Source organism: Erpetoichthys calabaricus, chromosome 8 (genome assembly GCF_900747795.2).
Source record: "Erpetoichthys calabaricus chromosome 8, fErpCal1.3, whole genome shotgun sequence".
Classification (NCBI taxonomy): domain Eukaryota; kingdom Metazoa; phylum Chordata; class Cladistia; order Polypteriformes; family Polypteridae; genus Erpetoichthys; species Erpetoichthys calabaricus.
Genome location: NC_041401.2, coordinates 73,056,939 through 73,077,816, shown reverse-complemented (window position 1 = coordinate 73,077,816; position 20,878 = coordinate 73,056,939). Strand labels below are relative to the sequence as shown.

General features: G+C 38.2%; 2 protein-coding genes across 4 annotated transcripts in view; one reads left to right on the top strand and one right to left on the bottom strand.

The window, feature by feature from the left end:
* Positions 1-4,924, top strand: part of LOC114655655 (ribosomal protein S6 kinase beta-1) — a 68,983-nt gene extending 64,059 nt beyond the window's left edge. The window contains exon 15 of the mRNA XM_028806787.2: positions 4,044-4,924. Coding sequence (XP_028662620.1) covers positions 4,044-4,281 — 238 coding nt within the window. The 3' untranslated portion in view covers positions 4,282-4,924. The remainder of the gene's footprint in view (positions 1-4,043) is intronic.
* Positions 4,925-10,616: 5,692 nt separating this feature from the next.
* Positions 10,617-20,878, bottom strand: part of rnft1 (ring finger protein, transmembrane 1) — a 29,864-nt gene continuing 19,602 nt past the window's right edge. For 2 of the 3 annotated variants that reach the window (XM_028806792.2, XM_051931315.1), the window contains exons 6-9: positions 19,678-19,836; positions 16,681-16,746; positions 16,097-16,198; positions 10,617-11,668 (exon numbers count right to left, since the gene is read on the bottom strand). In XM_028806792.2, the coding sequence (XP_028662625.1) occupies positions 11,534-11,668; positions 16,097-16,198; positions 16,681-16,746; positions 19,678-19,836 (462 nt within the window). In that variant the 3' untranslated portion in view covers positions 10,617-11,533. The remainder of the gene's footprint in view (positions 11,669-16,096; positions 16,199-16,680; positions 16,747-19,677; positions 19,837-20,878) is intronic. The other variant, XM_051931316.1, reaches the window with a different exon arrangement.

The window sequence follows — 20,878 nt, the reverse complement described above, 5'->3', positions numbered from 1 at the left end:
GTAAATTATAACTATTCATAATTCCCATGCCAAAATTGATTATAGGTTTGAATGGAACAAAGCATTGTATTTTACTAGGGTGCAACTATTTTCACGACTAAGTTTTCCTTTTGTCATATTATATCACAAAATGCCCCTTAATCATTATCTTCTTCTTCTTTTAGGACTTCAGCCTTCAATATTTTTATTAATTGCTGATAAAAGGCACCAAAGTCCACAGTTCATAAAAGAGGATAGCATAGTTCAGTTCTGCGTGTAGCTTAGTAAAATTCATTACGGCTCATTGGAACTCATTAATAGGACACGCATGTTCCAAACGACTGCACCAGTAAGCTTTGTCTTAAAAGCACTGCTAGTTATTTCACTGAAGAAAGCTGTGCTTGGAGCTGCTGTCCTGTGTGGCACCTGTCACACAAGCTGTTCATTCAGAAACTTGGCTTCGCATTCGGTTTCTGTCACAGTTTTGTATTCAGTTCCTTTTTATAGCGTAGAAACTTTATTTACGGACACCTTGCCATTTTGTGCAGTTTCCCTGAAATGTAAGAACTACACTTTTAAATGAGCCTATAATTGTCTGTCTGTCTTCTTTGTTAATTGCCTTTTTCTCACATTATGATAGCAACGTACAGAGGGTATAGGAACACGGGTTATTCCAGTGCTGCTTTTGTACAGAGGTTTGTAAGTAATCAACAAACTGTGTTCATTTCAATAAGCAATGTAAAAATGGAGGTGTTCTAAAATATTTGATCAGTGTGTATGTGTGTATATATAATATACAGTTTGTATGTAAACATCAGCAGTGATGTTGATTGTCTATGTTTATATCTCATGCCGCTTTTTACTCCTTTGTTTGTTTGTTTCCTCTTGTGCCACCATACAGCGGTTTGTCTACCATCTGCTGTTCTTGTGGATAACTACATGTATATATCATTAGTTTTATGTAATACCTAAAGACTATTTTCAGTTACCTATACTGTATGTTTATTTAAAAGCTAGGTGTTTTAAAGACAATCTTAAAAATTGAAATTGATTTATAATGTCAACCTTGCCAGGTTGCAGCCCCCTGGTTTGAAAACCATTGGATTGATTGCACAGGGGGTCAGCATGCTTAAGTAAATAACATATACATTTGAAAATTAATCACATATCTTAGCATGGTAGGTGTATATATAAATAAAAGTATTGTCATTTCTACATGGTGTCATTAAAATGTAAGCCAATGTTCTTAATGTCTGCAATGTGCACTTTAATTACGTCTGAATTGTTTAGTTTTTAACTGTGGAGCAGATTGTATATATATTTAACATATTTTGTTACCTTGATATTGTTATGCACTTGCTCAGAAAATACAATTTATATTTGCCCAATTGTAACTGTTTTTCTGACATATTTTTACAGTCTCGTTAAACTCACAATTTGTATATGACTACTTTTCCTCTTTTTCTTTTTAGTAGTACTGACACAGTTTGTCATTTTAAAGTAAATTTCAAGATAACAAATGTGCAAATGCAAATGGATTTGATTTATAGGTAAAATTCTAATGGCCTCTCAGAATCCTAAAGACAAATTTTACCCAACTTATAAAATTTAATGAATAAAAATGTAAACACAATGATTAAATTCCTTAGATCTATTATAAAATCAAACCATGACACAGGTGGTGTAGAAAGTTAACTTCCCAGATGCCATCTTTGCTCAGACTTGAGTGTCCAAATGTATGAATGGTTAGGCAGCCAAAGTAAATGGAGTTCCCAGCTTGACTTGGTATTCCCAGTTTGGTTATATGTCGTTTCCAGTTTTTTTTTATAGTAGAATTAAAAATGAAACAGAAGTGCTGTGCTGTTTTCATCCTCTGTTACAGGAGACAGTCAGCTAAGAAGAAACTAATACAGAATTAGCAGTTCTTTTCAGCAAATTTATAGAAGACAAGGGTCTTTTTTTGCAGATTAACCATTTTCTTCTGCTTGCTCTTCTGAAATACCACAGTCTTCATTACTGATCAAATGGTAACACTTTAGTTTAGGTGCTGCAAAAATTCCTCTCTTAACTCATTTACTCTTCTGTAACAAGACTTTAATAAAGGCTTCTTTTGTTCTTCGTCACACTTATAAAACATCAGTAGATCGGTTATTCATCTCTGTGCTGTGTGGCATATTGATATGCTGGTAAAATGACTTGTTAATATGAAGGATTCATAGGTCTTATACTAAATGTGTAATATCAAGAGAAATAAGTCTCCGTTAAGCCACATCAGACCACGCCAAAGTGATGTTTTGTTAGTATGTCACATTGCAAAGATAAATAAACACTTTACTGCTGCTTTGCAAGTGTTACGCAGACCCAAACAAGTGTTTGTTAATGTCTTGTTACAGAAGAGTTAATGAGTAATAGAGGAATTTTTGCAGCACCTACAGTACTAAAGTGTTACCAATCAAATTAGAACTTTTATGTATTTTACATAACGTAATTGTGACTTTGCATTATTTGCATTGCATTAATCCATCCATCCATTATCCAACCCGCTATATCCTAACTACAGGGTCACGGGAGTCTGCTGGAGCCAATCCCAGCCAACACAGGGCGCAAGGCAGGAACCAATCCCGGGCAGGGCACCAGCCCACCACAGGGCACACACACCAAGCACACACAAGGGACAATTTAGAATCGCCAATGCACCTAACCTGCATGTCTTTGGACTGTGGGAGGAAACCGGAGCGCCCGGAGGAAACCCACGCAGACACGGGGAGAACATGCAAACTCCACACAGGGAGGACCCGGGAAGCGAACCCGGGTCTCCTAACTGCAAGGCAGCAGCGCTACCACTGTGCCACCGTGCCGACCATTGCATTAATTTGTTTAAATATATTTTTCATGCAACATAAAGGTATTGGTGTGACCTCAGTTGGCATCCTGGCTCCACAAACTCAGCCCCCTATCTGATGCTATGGATGTAACTTGCCGTATTTGTTATATTCCAGAAGCTTCATATAACTTGCTATCGTTTTGCCTGTTGACATTTGCTGAGATGAGGTGAAGGTTTTGGTGTAAATTGTCTAATGAGATTGGTGTGCTCAGATAGAGAGGAGGCGACCCATCAGGCTAAAAAGTCTGTTTCAGCAGTTTCAAAACTTGTTTTTCATAATGACTAGGGGGCTTCACTCGCCAACCCCCACTCTCTCTCCCTCATAGGGCCTGCGCTACACGCCAGCCACTTTGCATCTCTGCCAGGGGTTGCTGAAAGCACTTCTGACACCCCCCCTTAAACGGTGATACAATGGGAAACACACATTTTTTTAAAATTTCTCTTTACTTCCTCTTTGCTCGATCAGCTGCTGGTTTGCTCCTGCTGCTGCCGTGCCGCGTGATCTGCATCTCGCATGGCACACTTCTGTCATATCACCTATGTCCATATATTCAATCTCTTTTCAATTTTCATCAATATCACAATATCGTCGATATTCGTGAGTGAATATCGTTTCTTTCTCTCTACAAGAAATGTGTCTGACAATAGCATTCACACAACTGAGAAATGACTGAACCGTGTGCGTGGTTATGTGGCAGGACTTTTTCAAATCTCTTTGCATAAGCTCTTGTCTCACGGGGCTTCCAGCCCCAGGCGTGGTTACATCTCTTGGCACGAAGACTCGTCTCGTATGACGCGAAAGTGTCTCTCTGAGAAAATCATGTCTCGTCTCCTTCCAAAATTTTTTTTTTTATAATAGATATTTCAGTGAATGTCCTTACATTTTTGATACATAAATCTATAATACTTTTTAGTCAATCAAGCAGTAACATGATCAATTTCAGCTGGCCTCACTGTTTCCGATCAGTACGAGTGTAAGAAGGTCAGGTTAATAATGTTCTTTTTCAGATGTATCAGATTGGGAAGGGCGGGCACCATGTACAGTATGGTCTGAATTATTTTTCCACAGGGTCTAAAAAATCTGGAGAATACTGTGGTGCTGGAATTTAGTCAATTTTAATAGACATTCTAGTGATGAATTGGGTTTCTGGGTTTAACATATTGTTTTCTGTTTTTCCAGTCCTGTGGGGGATTGCTGGGTGAGAAGCCCAGTAGCTGGAGGGGGTCCTGTTGTGCAGTCACCCATACAATACCCAATGGAAGTTGCTGGGGTTGAACAGATGGATGTGACTTCAAGTACTGAAGCTTCTGCTCCTTTGCCTATCAGACACCCCACAGGCACAAGCTCTGTGGCTTTCAAAAAGCAGGCGTATCCTATTCTATCCAAACGGCCAGAGCATCTCCGTATGAATCTTTGACATTCAGCACACCAAAAGCAAACTGAAAATGTTTAAGGAAAACTATGAACATCTTGGCACAGCATGTGAGCAGAGAAGAGCCAATATATAGAGCCTCTCTTGGAGACGCAAATAAAACTGACTGCAGACTGAAGGCATTTGTTTTTGGACCTGTTTCTTCAGGGATGTATGTTGCCTCTGATGGACTATCACAAGCTACGCCGCAGGTTTCCAACATTGCTGATCATCTCCCAGCAGAAGAGAAAACTTGGCTAAGCAGCAAACAGCATCAGTAATAACGCTGGCCTGTCCATCCGGAGATGGGCTTGACATGACGTGCTGTTCATGTCAATAGATGATTGTTGTTTATTAATTATAATTCTATCCAGGAATTGCTTTCACTCAATGCTTGAAATTTTACAGTATTACTCTGGGTGCATCCTTGCTTCCCAATGAGAATTCAATAAAAAGAAAGCATAACTGTCAGAAAGTTTTTGAGATGGGGATGGGCGAGGGGGCGGCTGAACCAGCCACCCTCATAACCACCAGAACTTTGAAACTGAAAGTATCCGGAGCTTCAGCAAAAAGGGATTTCACTTGGAATGCTATGAGGCAGTGTAACTGTATTATAGTCATGATAAAAACAAGAGTTTACTTTTTATATGCAATGTATGTCTTATTTAAGGATTATTTTATTTTCTATCCAATGTGATCCATCAACTGGGATTTTTTTATCGAATCTTTACAAATCAGGAACTTAGATTTATTCAGAGGGGCACAATCATGTAATTGTTTTGTTTTCTTTCTATTGCCCTCTTGACAATTAAACAAAACTTTTAAGCTGCCTGCCAAGTAGCAAGTATTGGTAAGTAATATGCATAGAAGAGTAGAAGCAAATGGACTGAAAAGTCTCAAAATCAGCCGCAAGTCTTAATTTGATCTTGCAAGAGTGCGTGTTGCTTTACTGTGCACAGCTGCAGGTCTCCTGTATCATGAATGTGTTTGTCTAAACTGCCTTTTAGAAGAATACTTTCAAAGCAAAAAATGACAAAACAAAAACAGCTCGGTCAATGTGGATACTCACTGTGAAGGATGTTCTCATGGGATGCCCAGACTTCCTTTCCTGGATGTTCATTTCGGAGGTGTCCTGGTGCAGGGTGGCTGCCACCTTTCACCAGGCACGGTGATCACGTTGCACTTCACTGTTGATTCGGCGTTCGAGCGCCACGCTGTCGGTAAAGCTGTTTTCAAAAGTAAGAAAGAATTTCTCCTTCCCTGCGAGCCTTCACTGGTGTTAGCTTTGATTTTGATACTCAGTGTGGAAGGCTTGGCTGCACTTCTTTGTAGTTAAAAAGCCGGTAATGATTTGTCTTGCTGTTACAATTCAAGACGAGTACGCCAGAATGTCAGGGAAATCCACTGGTTACTCCAAAGCTCTCATTGTTGACTGTCATCCATTTTTGTTTTCTCCATAACAATACATCTTTGACCAAAACCTTTTTACTGCCTTAGGAGTGCTTCCAGTGAAAGGGTTCTGTCTTTGCAATGCCTATGGGGTCACGCCTGATTGCTGCCCTTCTGTGGTGGACACCATCTTTATTACACACAGTGCTACCTACCTCTCTGTATGCACCATTTTGAGTAACAGGATTAAAGCCATAGAAATTTGTTATGCATGGAAAGGCAAGCTGGGACGACCAGAATGAGTTGTACATATGAGTGTGTGATCCCGTGCGTGAGACGTCGCCATCAGCTGACTTCAAATGTATGTTGACATGTAAGAAAGCAGAAGAAGAAGGTGGAGGTGGCAGGATGAAGTACATTTATATTGTTAATTGATTTTCATTTTAGCATTTCAGCCATTGCTTTACAGACCACTCCAAGTCATGTGGTGGGCCGAGTCTGTACGCCGTAGATGATGGCTTCTGTCTTGAATGCACTACTTGAACTTGAATTCCGTTTTGTAAACGAGTGTGCGATTCTGTGGCATCATTTACCAGGGATACTTAGTGAAAAGTTTATTTCGATTTAAATGTTTTTTTACTATTTTGTTCTTGCTGCTGCAGTGGAGGACAGCTTCATCTCTCCTATGGTGGGAGTGTTGGGAGATTTTCTGGCTGGTGTTAGACTTGTGAAGTGGAGCTTGTTTAAGAAAAGCCCGTACCATGGAATTGTGGGTAGCATTTTTGCCAACCAGCATTCATACTTGGGATTGTGGTACATCCGTGTGGTGTTGCCGTGTTCTCCTCGTATTTCTTAGGGTTTCTTCACACAGTGCTGCTTGATTAAATGGAGCAGCGCGGGTGAGAAGGAGTGTACTCTGCATCGGTGTCTTTCATGGCCAGCTTGAGTTTAATGCCATCAGGAAACTTCTGGCAATTCTTCACTTGAGTAAGTGGGTTTGAAATCTGCCTGGATGATTTTGTAAAAGACGTTTGGTGACATCTGAGGATGTCCTTGTCCCCAAATAGCTGGTGTATCTGCTGCCAGCCACATAATGGCCGGCTTATTTTGACAGTTTGCCCCCTCTTTCAACTGGTCTGTAAGGGGGCAATGAAGAACATTTGTAAAAGTGAATTTAATTTTGTTGAACAGATGTATTTCAAATTGAATGTTTTTACTGTAAATCGGCCTTGGTTAATAATACGTAAAAATAATAAAAACAGCAGTAGTGTGAAAAAGGGCAAGCCTCCAAAAGCACGCGACTTGGGGTCATTTAGGGGGTCTATTAGACAACTAGATATTAGGGGGGCAGTTTGCTTTGGGCCACACTTTTTCACTTACAATATGATTCCTCTTAAATAATTTGCAAGGAAAAAGCATTTGTTTTTATATCACATAAAACTAATCAAGAAGAAATTACAATTATGTTGCTTTCAAAAAAGAAACCCCATTTCTTAAATGTGAATTTTTACTTTTCTGAAAAAGCCCAGCAATGGTTGCTTTTTGTGTTCGAGTCAAATAATAAAGTAACTTTGAGAGCAGATGCTACAAATGAATACATGTAGGCAGGGCGTGACCATTTGTATTGTTGTGCTTGTGGATTTTTAAATTGTTTTAGAATTAAATCCAATTATTCTCACATGTTCTGTTCCCTATGTATGGATACTGTGTGGTCAAGAAAATTCTAAAATGTTGTTTGAGACAAAATGCTTTTAGGCCAAAATGAAGAAATGTTGGGACCTGGAGCAGCTTCAGAACAGACTAGTATCGCCTTGTTTCTTATTTCATGAACATGTCCTCTCAGTCAGGCTCGCCTCGGCATAAAGCTTACGAGCAAACCTTGCACTGTTTGCGCAGTCCCATCTATTTGGTGGAGAGAAATGGCAATCTTGGCAAAGCCGCCTTATCTGTGTACTCAGAGAATGAACTGGCACTTAAGACAGGTTCATTACTGGAGGTCATGGAGTAAAGCAGAGCGCCAGGCCAGCAGAGGTTTCAGTCGGGCTTGCTTCGGCTCTTGTTATTTTTTGATGTTGTTCTAAGCACGTGTTTTTGATCAAAGTCAGGCTTAAAACAAATCAAATACGTTACATCTGATGAAGGGACAGATTTCCGACATTTGACATTCCCACGTCCTACAGAGTCATGTGACTTGTGTGATACAATCATCTTTTATTCCAAAGCACCAGTACTTGGGCCAGTAGGGTTCTCCTTCTGTCAGCTTACCCAAGTCCACATGCACATTAGAAAAGTTGCTTCATATATCCATCTCTTCTCAAAACCCAATTAAAATCACGTCTGTCCCTGCACCATAAAGTGCCAGAGTAAAACCAACTCCTCCTAGGCCGGTGGCACATTGTCATACACAGCAGCCCACCAAGCCGACACCATCCCAAAGTGGAGATGCGAATGAGCCTGAGTGCGGGTCCACAGGACAGGAGAAAAGCCAGCCTGCTACAGACAACACGTTTGAAAAGCCTTATGGACTCTTGTATGGCATGCATTGCGCCTGTTAATGTTAGCCAATGCTGCGCGATCACATTTAGGCGTATTTCTGCGAATTGTCATTTATATACAGAGCTTCATTTTGTTAACTGTTAGAATTGGGCTTATTTGAAAGCAAACGCTGAGAACAGAATCCTAGTTGCCTAATGGCTTTGACCCAGTATCTGAAGAAGTGACTGGGAAGCATTGGGCAGTTTGCAGGGGTCTTCCAGTTGATAACGTTAATGTCCTTATACAATGGAAATGATTGATCTGTACTTTCCAACAAAAAAATTAAATATAGGAGCAGGTTTCTCTTGTGAGACTGCAATTTTAATTGATCTATAAACTGAAAAACTGAACAAATGCTCTCTATTCTATAATTTGTTTTCCTGATTGTATGGAGTTGTTTAGGATGACTGGTGGGGTTTCTCCTATTGGACCCTCTGCATTCTTACGCTATGTATTTTAGGTATTTGACAACCATATTCCACCTTGTCATGGACAACTGGACAGTTATGATTTTCAACAGGAACACTTTCTAAAGATCCAAGTGCTTCATGGTAAGCCCATCATTGGGGTTTAATAATTCGAGCTGAAGAAACTGGGCATAGTCTGCCATGCTGCTGTTGATGGTGGCTTTCCTTACAGCTGAAAACGTTTGCAGAAGTGAAGTGAATCACATTAAAGACAACCTGCCTATGCTGGTTATTCCAAATCCCTTCTAAAGGCTTGGTGTGAACTGGGAGAGAGAATGAAACAAATCCCAGTCAGACATTTTGAGGTCAGGGGCCTTGTATCAAATGTGCCCTTGTAACACAGGCTTGGCACATCCTAAAAGTCCCTTCCCCAGACCCCAAAGTAAAAAGCCTTTTCCCCCAGGAAGCTAATCTGCCTGCCTTTGTCTTTTTTAACCAGATCAATAGATTATGGAGTGGAGGTCTCAAAAATGCTCAGCCTCTCCGGTCTAAAATCCCACAGCAGTTTCAGGACTCGCTCGCACTGCCCATATAATGAATGGACGCTGCTGAACCGTGTTTAAGATGTCACTCGCGTGTTAGGGTACATGTACTGTCGTTATCTCCTTAAAAAGGTTCCCCATTGAAGTCAACCAGTACATTCTCTTTCTTGACTGTGAATTGTGAGCTATGAGTTTAAGTGCCAATTTCATATTTACAAAAAAACTGCACACTATGCAAACTATTTATTTGTAAATGACATGTACATTGAAACATTTTAATGTAGTACTGTAAGCACAGGCAATTGGGTTTTTCAAAACCTGCTATTTTTAATATTAATTTTGATTCTGTTCTGCTGTACCTTATGTTGTGGAATTTGCATGTGTTCCATTCACTTTGCTGTGTTTTTATTTTCCCAGTGTCCTCCTGCAGTTCATAGATGTCATGTTAGTCCGCTTGTCTTGTGTGTCACAGAGCGGACACCCTGGCCCGGAGCATAGACTCGTATTGTGCATGTTTGTCATTTTGCTCAGGAGGAGGCAGTTATCAGACTGAGAGGTGAGACTTTTTTTTTGTAATTTAGGTTAGAAGTAAGGTCAGTTTTATTTGGATTCTGCAATGTGGATTTTAATAAATGCATTCATCCAACATGGCCAGGGGTTTTCCTTCAAATATGACTGTAATACTTTGTGACCTTACATAAATGTTGATGCCCCACACCGCATTATTTCAGTACTTGCCATACCTTGTGAGACATGTGCAGGGCAGTTCGTGCAGAGCCAGAGGAAGGAAAACTGGCATTTTAACTTTGCTACTTTAATATTAATACCTAGGGGGGTTAGACAAACGTAAAACAAGACAACGTGTTGACAGACGGGTCAGCCCCAATGGCTATCTTTGGTATTAATCACTTTTTCAAATTAATGATCTATTTTCTGTAGATCTAAATGTTAAATTAGTTGTCCAGTGGGCAAAGGATCTCTTATCTGTTTGATTCACAGACTGGCTTACTGCCCACTGTATGCTGTCCTTTTGCCATGTTTGTTGTATCAAATACATTTCTCCTTTTCACACATTATGAAATCTCCTTCATTGGCTTACTGTGTGATTGTAAATTTTGTTTTCAGCGGGTTGACTGGGCAAGCAGGTCTAATGACAGCAGGAAATTAAATAATTCATTATTTTAGGAAGCTTCAGAAATGCTATTAAGGTACACTAAAGCAAAATAATGAACAAAAAAGCACAGGCCAAGTAAATTGGGTTTTATATAAACTTGGCTAATTAAGCAAAAAGACAGTTAAAAAAAAAAAAATTCAATACACAAAGCTACAAGATTAGCTATAATATTGTTTGCCAAGCCCCCCCCAAATCTACACTGAACGGAACCATTTTAAATTTGCATTTTTATATACAAAATGATAAAGTTATGAATTGCACAAAACTGTATACCAGATAATTGCCTTAATTATGTTTAATATTCTACAAAACCAACACAAACACAAAAGAAAAGCAAAATTATACAAGAAACTAAAACGAGAGAATGAGACCACTGGCGCTAGAGAAGCCCTCACCCCCCATGCATAAAGAAGTGCTCTTTGGTATAAAATTGCTTTAGTCTAAAAGACCCATACAAAATCTTTACATTTCCTTAGTTTTTAACATTCATATTTAAAGAATCAATCTCTGTAAAAGTGATTTCTTATATAAAGTAATACAAATATATATGTAGATTTTTTTTAGAAATAAAAATTTAATCTCCATGGCCCAAGCCATCTGAAGCCAAAGATTTTTTTTTTTTTTAATTCTGTAAACATCTTTTTATCTTTTGTGCCTCTTAAAATTTTCACTGTGAAACAAGGAGTTTAAAATCAAAAGTAAAGCAACAGGCCAAATTGTGACAATGTAACATACTTTGATGGTCCTCCCTGCCTGGATGGTCCTTTAGTTAAACACTGAAGAAAAAGTGTCAAATGAAACTGTCCGAGCAGCACTGTACTATCTGGTGTCCCCTTGGAATAGCGCTAGTCATGCCTTCTCCTTCCTAAAACGTTCACCAGCTATGGTAACTAACGTAACCTTGCTTTTCAGACAAAACCAAACCCATTCAGCACAGCAACACTTTCAAAATGTCGAGCATGCATTCTTTTCTTTGATGATTAAAAACCTTAAGAAAACAAAATACAAAGAGAGGTTGTGCAGCTGTTTAAGAAATACAGCAAGCAACATGTCCACTGTGTGGTACAGCTAAATATTCCTTTTTGTTCAGATTTCCAGAGAATTGTTTCCTGTTATCAAAGCGAAAAACACAAACCAAGGAAATGGTCTTTGAAGGTTATTGCTTCCACAGATGCTCTTTCTGCCTTGTTTGTCGGCCTACATTTTGCTCCTCAGTAGATCTGCAGATGGAGTGACGTCGCTCCCTCTTTCCACTTGTGAACGCTGTCTGTAATTACCGTCCTGCACAGTGGGCATGTCTTTTCCAGATTAAACCACAAGGAAATACATTCTTCACAGAAGATGTGCTAAGAAAAGAAGGCAACAATCAATAAATTAAACATCCTCCAGCAAAATAAAGAGCCTGAACCGCAAAGCCAAAACTGGTGAGTGGATCTTAGTTCTGTACTAGCACTGTTCCAAAGTTCCATTGTCATCCAACAAAGGTGTCCAGACTGACTGTGTAGTAGATGGTGTTATATATTAACTTTTCAAATGAGATATATATAGTTATATGTACCCTAAAGGACAAGAAGTTCTTTGCAGATAATCTAATAAAAATGCTTTTTTATTAATAGAGCAATGTCATGGCCCTGTGGGCCAAAAAGTTGTGAACCTCACCAAAAAGGTGAACAAATAAAGTACAGTCCCCTCTGCAATTATTAGCACCCCAGTAAAGGGGAGTTAAAAGGGTTATAAAAATTCAACTTTTGGTGAATTACCTTAATCTTGCACTGAAGAAAAATTAAACAAATCCAATCTTTAACTGAAGTGAGGGCTGGGCAATAAGAAAAAAATTCATATTATTCTTCATATCAGTTTATCGATTATAGATCAAGATATATAAATTAAGTCACTATTTCTGTCAATCTTAAAATGCTCCTTTTACTCCTAAGTGAGATGTGAAAACATCATAAGGAAGGTTAATTTTGGTTTTAATATTATCGATTGTCAGAAATTGAACATGACATATGTACTGTAGAACATTATACAACTGTATTTCAAATAAATAAAATAGGTATATATAAAAAACTAAAATCTTAATTCTGTCCAGTCAAAAGCTTCAAGTATTACAGGAGAACACAAACAAAATGCACAATTCCAAAAAAATAAAATCCATAATACAAAATAAGTCATATTCCCACCAGTCCAAAGCTTTCAAATTTTACAGAACACAATGAATTTGTTGGTCAACTCCAAAATAATAAAATCTAAATTCTAAAATCTTAAATCAAAATTTGAAGCTTTCAGGTTTCTTGCCTAAAGAAGGGGCCCGAGTTGCCACGAAAGCTTGGATATCTAATCTTTTTAGTTAGCCAATAAAACAATCAAAACAAATTCTGTGGTAAGTTCCAAATACAGTAGGTATTAATAGAAAATAAAATCTTGAAGAAAAAAAAAACTACCTCTATGCTGTATCATTTCCTTTGTATAGATACAAACCGTTTTCAATGGCTGGGAAACAAACTCACAAATCAATAGACAACAACATTCTGTTTATATCTTCAGTACAAACTCTAGCAGCTTTCAAAAGTAAAGGAGAAAACGGACTTTTCACTCAGTTTTGGTCATCTTATGCTCCAAGGCAAAAAAAAATTAAAACAAAATAAAGACACAGGTATCCCCATTAATGCAGCACATGCTTGAAACTGGGACTGTAAAGTCTGGCATTGTGTGTGCTCTACAGGATGGCACTGCTTCAGATGGTACAGAGGATTAGTGGCATTACCTGGCTTTGTGTGGAACATGCTTTCAACAGTTTGAACTGCACGCTACTCTGATTTTTGTTGGACCTGAAAGAGTCAAAATATCTCCACACTACCAAATTCCTTGCACCATTCTTTTCAACAATGTCCTTGTCTTTTGGGGTGTCTTCAACGGTACCCCTGATTTTTTTCAAGTTTTCGCTGACATTTTCTAGCGTCATTTTCTTTTTTTTTTTTGGTCTCACTCCTAATGTACTGGCATGTGCGGCTGCTGCCAGCTGCATGTTGTCTGCATCAACCCAACTCAAAATGGCTATAACTCTATTCCAGCCACAGGATTGGTTCGGCACAGCGCTATTCTCATTATCATTGGCTTTTCGTGTTGTCTGAACTCATTCCATCCATGTTTTGACAATTGACTTTCTATGAACCATGTCTTATGTTTCTGTTGAGGAAAAGTTATTTTGCAATATAGATCTTTATTGTTTTATTGCCCAGCCCTAACTGAAGTAAATTTATCTGAGAAAAAATAATCCAGAATGATTTATTTTTTTAACAAATCCACATGTGCCCCTGGGAATTCTTATGAACAAAGTACAACTTAAGCATTTTTCTTGCAAAGGTAATCAGAGTATGTAGAAACTATCAAGTAGTTATTTATGGCTTCCTGTTTCACTGGGGTATAAATGTAAGGTGGCACAGAGACTCCGTTCCCTATTCATTCATCAACATGGGATAGATAAGAACACATTTTAAATGAAAGAAAAGTGTGTTGAACTTTAAGTCAGGGAATGGCCATAAAAATTCTTACTTGTCTGAAAATGCTCATAATCCAGTTAGGGCAATAATTAAAAAGTGAAAATCAAATGAACTGTTACCAACTTGCCTGGAAGAGGACTTTAGTTTATTTTGTCCACCCGATGGTGAGCAGCATGGCAAATGAAGTTTAAAAAAAAAAAATTTCCTAAAGAACACCTTTGGAGAAATATAGTAAAAAGTGTCTGGGTATCCCCAAGTCCCTAAAACTACCATATGCCACCACCTCCATGCCAACAGATGATTTGGGAGGCATGCCAGAAGAAAGCCTTTCCAGTCATTTAACCACAAACATGATATACCTGGAGTATGCTAAGTGCTACATGAGTTTTGCTTGAAACTATAATCTGTGGTCCGACGAAATGAAAATTGAGCTTTTTAGCATCACACACTCACCGTGAGTTTGATATAAAAAGAAGGCTGGCAATACAGACAATAATCTGATCCCTACTGTCAGTTATGATGGATGATCTGTGATGCTGTTTTTCATCCAAAGGCTCTAGGGTCCAAGTTAGGATACGTGGCATCATGGACTCCACGAACTACCAGGAGATTTTAAACTTAAACCTGGCCGCTTTAGCCAAGAAACTAAAACTGGCTCACTGTATCTGCTAGGTTGACAGTGATTGGAAACATTTGTCCAAATCAACATAAAAATGGTTAAAGGAAGACAAAATCAAGCTTCTTCCACAGCTGTCTCAGTGAGCTGAAGATGAGAGTGCATCTATTTCTCTGCTTTTAATCTCCAAATGGGTTTGATTTGTGGAGCTGCAACTTTTCTGATTAAGGTATCAGGTAAACCTGCCAGCGTCACATTATACTGAAACTGCATTAAGTGTTTGCTATGCTGATATCATTCTACTGATCAACCTGAAAACCTGATAATATATTTTAGGAACTGCACATATTTCCAACAATATTCTACTAAAATGATGTAGAATAATACCTTCTTTGATACAAAATGTCATTGAACTTTGTGCAACTCAGTAGAATATTGTATTTTAAAGAACTGTTATTTAATTAATAAAAAAAAATACAGAAACTTAATGTTTCATACCATGTCTGCATAACCTACCCATTTCTTGTGTATTAAGATGTACATTTATTTTGTTGTCCGAGAACTTAAAATCTTCTGAATTTTTCACTGCTGTCATAAAGAAATAAGAACCATCTCCACTTACCTATCTAGCAATCTTCTGGCCTTCTCCTACACAGTTATTTAGCTGGATGTTTCAAATTATAACTCCAGTTCATAAGTACATTATCAATATTCTACATGTGTTCATTCCTATGTGTAATATCATAACACTGTTATCTAATCCATGAAAATAACACAATGGCCTTAAGTACAGCTTTTGAAAGCATATAATTTCAAAAGGTTGCCACTCTGAGTAACAATCTTGGCATAGTGGGTACAATTTCTAGTGCTCACAACAGCATGATAAGCCACCATCCACTAATGAAACAGTACAGGACTTTATTTTGTACATTCCATTTTGAAAACACAAGCATGACAAGTTTATTAATCATTCATCATATAGTGTGTTTAAGCTCCTAATGAGCACCATACTTTTCTTAATCACATTTATACATCCTAAAGCTTGTATTGCCTTGAGCCGGTTATCAGTTGATGTTTTCTTGTGCTTGGTACATTGATGCAGTCATATAAATGAATGCAACTGCATAAAATATTACAGTTTCATAAGACAAAGCCAAGGGGTGTGGAATTAGTTTTGATTTTTTGCCCTCCAATTTCCCATCTCTGTCTATATGCTAACTCTTGAATGCACATAGCTGATGACTGACAAGTTGACTAAGAATTTCAACCACCTTGGCGTCAGCGTCCACCAACTTAACTATTAGATGTCAGAATGTCTGTAAATATAAGCATGTGACTTCCTTATAAACAAGTTTCATGCACTTTTGGAAATACTCTTTCAGTAATTAGTAGTGTGTGCATAGAGAACAATTAGCTATTTTTCAAAATTGGGTTTATGTTGCTGAATAACTTAGCTTAAAAGGTACACAGTCGAGACTGATGTTCTGTTCATGGAATGATGTTACAAAGATTTGGAACCTAATGGCTAAGGGTTTTAGGGCCCATTATCAAATACTGAAACAATGTAACCATTTAATCTTTTACCTCCATAAACATTTCTCAATGCAAGGACGACGTTTAAATATTGTGGATTTAGACCTTGAAAACAGTCTTACCTGACAGACAAGAAGGCAGGGATCACAAAACTCTGCCTGACACACTGGACACACGTCACCAGCTTCACTACATTGGTGCTTGGTGGCCATCACTCCATAGCGCTAAAACATAATGCAAAGACATTACTCTTGTCACCTATAACTACATTTACCTTTTGTTCGAAGATTGTGAGATCATCTGTGCATTAACTAAGAAGCTAAACTTGAGTTATAAAGATATGACATTGCATTTCTAACATTTGCATCATTTGTTCTTCATGGTAGGTACCTCTTAAACTTAAAGACTGATAGGATAGTTTGAGGCCCCAAAGACCCTGAACTAGAATAGGTAGTTTTAGGAAAATAGATGCTTTGACTAAATATAATTCTCAAAGTTGTTGCCATAGACACTCAGACTGCACCTATTTAAATCAATATGTGGCTCTGCATGGAGCACTATTGCTCTTGCCATTTATAAACACTCCAATGAAATAGATACGGGATGATGGCCCTACAACAGTACCTACAATAATAACATTAAAAGCTTCACAACATACATGTTAATCTTGAATGAAAACTGGTAGCAAGTCAAAAAAAAAACTAACCTGTTTGTTAAGGAAAACCTGTAAAGCTTTCTGAATGGAGCTCCACTGCCCATAAAGCCCAAGGAGCTGAGAAGATACGAAATACTAGAATTAGGCATAATTTGTTCAGCACACTTGGAAGAGTTAAGCATTACTTTAAACTTGCATCACTTTCTTTTAAATCACGTAAAATGCAATTAAAATATCACAGCATGTCTTAAATGATCAAAAAAGTAAAAATTAACTATTTTAAAGAATAAGTTTAGTATTCTTGAAGCCAAAAATATTTTTCCACAAGCATGGCAAAATTCATTTGTTGTGTGAAGCATTCTCATAAATATAAACAAAATGTGAAGTTCTGCTTTTAAAATTATAAATAACAAATGCACTTTCACTAGAAGCTAACAGTGGCAGTCTTAAGAGGCCTAACAGCAATGTGAAATTACCAAAAACATTAACTAACACTGGAGCACAGAATCTTCAGGTTTTAATTGAAGTCTTAGGGTCTATCTATACCTATAGATATATATCTAGATATCTCTCTCCTATATATATATATATATATATATATATATATATATATATATATATATAAATCTTTATCCATGTAATTTTCACAAAAATTAACTTTGCAAGACTACCATTTTTAAAGAAGCCAATCTGTCTGCCTTTAGGATTGCTTTGTAAATGCTACTGTTGGAGAGATTCAGACTCAGGTTATTTTCTGTTTGTAGTGAATCTTAATTGAATATTAATTTTTGTAATGATTTAAACAACTAAGCCCTTGATTCATAGCATTGATATATTCAACTCTGAAACTAAAGAAATGCTTAACAGTGGATGGGGGATTTAGGGGAGACAGAACTTGTACAGTTCTATACAATCTATGATGATCCTTAGAACAAACTGTTATTGGTTCCACGTGTGAAAAATGTAAAATAATGCCTAATAAGGATGAATGCCATTGCTGCAGAGAGTGGGACTAACTCCTACCTCCACTGAAACACACAGATAGTCCAGGGATGAGCAGGCTTTGTCACACTAGACTGCTATTTGTGTTACTGATGGGAGTGGTTTTACAGCCACTATCAGTCATGGTGTCTTGGAGACATTTTCTAATTTTCCAAAATTATCTGGGAGGACCAAAACTTTAGAGCCAGTTGATTGTTCTTGATACTTGTAGCCACACACTGCTTAGGCCGGAGTTATACTTCATGCGACGCATGCTGCAGCGGACGCTCCTGCTATGCAAGCGTTGTACGGTGTATACGTGCGCAGGTACTTTACGTAAATCTGGAGGAATCCGCCAGGCGGCAGTGCAAGATATTATCACGGTGAGAACATGTTCGGCTTCTCTGTGTTGTGAATTGCCTAGAACACCCATTAAATTCCGATGACACCTTACCGCAATATCTCTGAAAAGGATGTTTATTGATTAAATCCAGGGATGTGTCCATTCCAGCAAGCATTGGGCATGAGTGAGAAACAATCCCTGGACGATGCCTTCGGCTCATCGCAAGGTGAATACAAGCACACACATACACTTGCGTCATTTTAGCGGCACCAAATCTGCATATCTTTGGAAAGAAACTGGAGCACACTGAGGAAACCCAGCAGGAAAATGTGTAAACTCCAGGCAGGGAATATCAGCGATGTGAGTCCCTGCAAGACAGCAGCGCTAATGCTCCGCCACTGTGTCACCCCATGTGTGTAATTAACATTATTCATTATTTAAATGAAATTACCGATTTATCTGTAAAATGTAATATACATACTTTAATGCTTTTCATCATGAAAGTGATATCAAGTATAAATCTAAGGATTCTAAATGTGCAGAGAGTTGGAATATCATACATTTAATGTGCTCAGTGTGGCGATCTTTTGCTGGCAATTCGCTGCTGTCATGAGCAGAGGAACCCCTAGAAAAAAAGATGGCACAGAAGACGGTATGTGAGAATTTTAAAACTTATCGTGTCATTACGATCGGGAATATGCGACGCTTGAATATAAAAGCACCATGAATACATCTGTATGTCCGCATTTTGTTTCACCACATCAAACCATTCATCAAATATCGAAGCGCGCACACCGATCTCGTAGGATCCGCAAAGCGGCTTTCTGTCACATGTAGATAGTAAACAGAGACTCTGACGTCACATTCCAACTTTTAGCACACTGCGCCCCCCGACTTTTTGCTGGTACTACAACTAGCGCACGTGTCGTGTAAATTTCTGAGGACCTGCTCAGAGGACGCATCAAATGAACGCTCAACACGCGTGGCGGCCATGAGGCGGGCGCATATGCATTCCGAGCAAGAAGTATAAATGAGCCCTTAGTATTTCATAGCTCTGCCTATGAAGAGATTTGTATGGACTTACATTTGTGCATTCATAACGTTCACCTAAACTAAAAACTATGGCAAAGGGGAAATTAGACACTGTTTTTAAAAACCATTTTACATCCCGAGTAAATGTATATTTATGAACCATTCCAGCTATGCTAAATAGCAACAGACATAAGATTTTCTTTGGAAACTCTGGATTAAAATGACAGTTTCTTCATCAGAGTGACTTTCCACTACATTCATCAGAGAAATAAATACATAAGTAACATTCCTCAGGAAAGACAGTTGTAAAAATCTGAGATAAAAATCAGTTACTTCCATCTTCCATTTAATTGCCATAAACATGTCATAAATGCAGGGGGCATGTTTTCTGAAATCAGAAATTTTACAAGCAATATAGCTCATCCGCTAATTACTAAAATACTTCTGTGGTTCCCACCTCCTACTATTAACTGCCCAACTTTCAGTTCTTTCATATATTTTTTTTTGAGATTCTTAAAGCCATTTTTAATTATGCAACTGAAAAGTATCAATTTACTTAAAATCATAGCACTTCAGATCATCCAATTAAAAGTTACAGTATATTAATATTAGTTCATAGTATATTGGATAGGCGAATTTAAGGACAATTAACACAATAAATTATATCCCAGACCTAATAAAAATATTCTCACCTTTAACATGAGGTAGACCAAAGCCAGGACAACTCCCAGTGTTAATCCTGTGTAACCATCCTCTTCCTGGTATGTAATGAGGTATCGAAACCACACAGGAACTGGCACAATAGCCTGGTAAATCTGACTGACCTCCTCAGTAAGCATGTACCAGCAGCCCTACAACACCAGGAGCAAGTTAATGTAGATATGGACCAAGCCATCCTATTTTTAAAAGCCATCTAATCTTGCAAGACTTTTTCCTCCTCAATGTCTCCATTGCAGAACAGATATTTCTACATGTGCACAAACGTTTCTCCCAGGAGAATTTATTTAGTGATGGGACCTGCACTTGATTCCACCCAGGGCAGCATGGAGTAACCCTGCTAGTAGGATATTGAAAATTAAACAAAAATATTATCCAAGAACATTTGTTTCAGGTGGTTAACATTTATTCAAAGAAAGATGCAATACATGCAGCTGCAAAATCTTACTTTTGTCACTAAATTGTCACTTGTAAATACCGTCATAAAAATTAAGTGCTTCTGTGCATGTTCTCATATATGATTCCAGCTAATTTACTTGTGATATGCAACAATGACATTGAACCAGTGTGTGTCCTGGTTGGACTACATTATTGGAAAATAAACTGCTTAATTAAATTAAAGGAACACTTTGAAAATGCATCAGATCTCAATGGGAAAAAATCCTGCTGGATATCAATACTGATATGGACTGGATAAAATGTTAGGAACGAAAGGATGCCACATCGTTTGATGGGAATGAAAATTATCAACCTACAGTGGGCTGAATTCAAAGACACCCCGAAAATCAAAGTGAATAAATGATGCAGCAGGCTAGTCAATTTTATCATAATTTCATTGCAGCAACCCAAAATCTTACTCGGTAGTTTGTATGGCTCCCCACATGCTTGTATGCATGCCTGATGTGTTTTGGGGGGGCATGCTCCTAATGAGATGACAGACTGTGTCCTGGGGATCTCCTCCCAGATCTGGACCAGGGCATCACTGAGCTCCTGGACAGTCTGAGGTGCAACCTGGTGGTGTTGGATGGACCGAAACATAATGTCCCACAAGTGTTCTATAGGATTTAGGTCAGGCAAGCATGGCACCCAGTCAATAGTATCAATTCCTTCATCCTCCAAGAACTGCCTGCATACTCTCGCCACATGAGGCCAGGAGGAACCCAGGACCCACTGCAC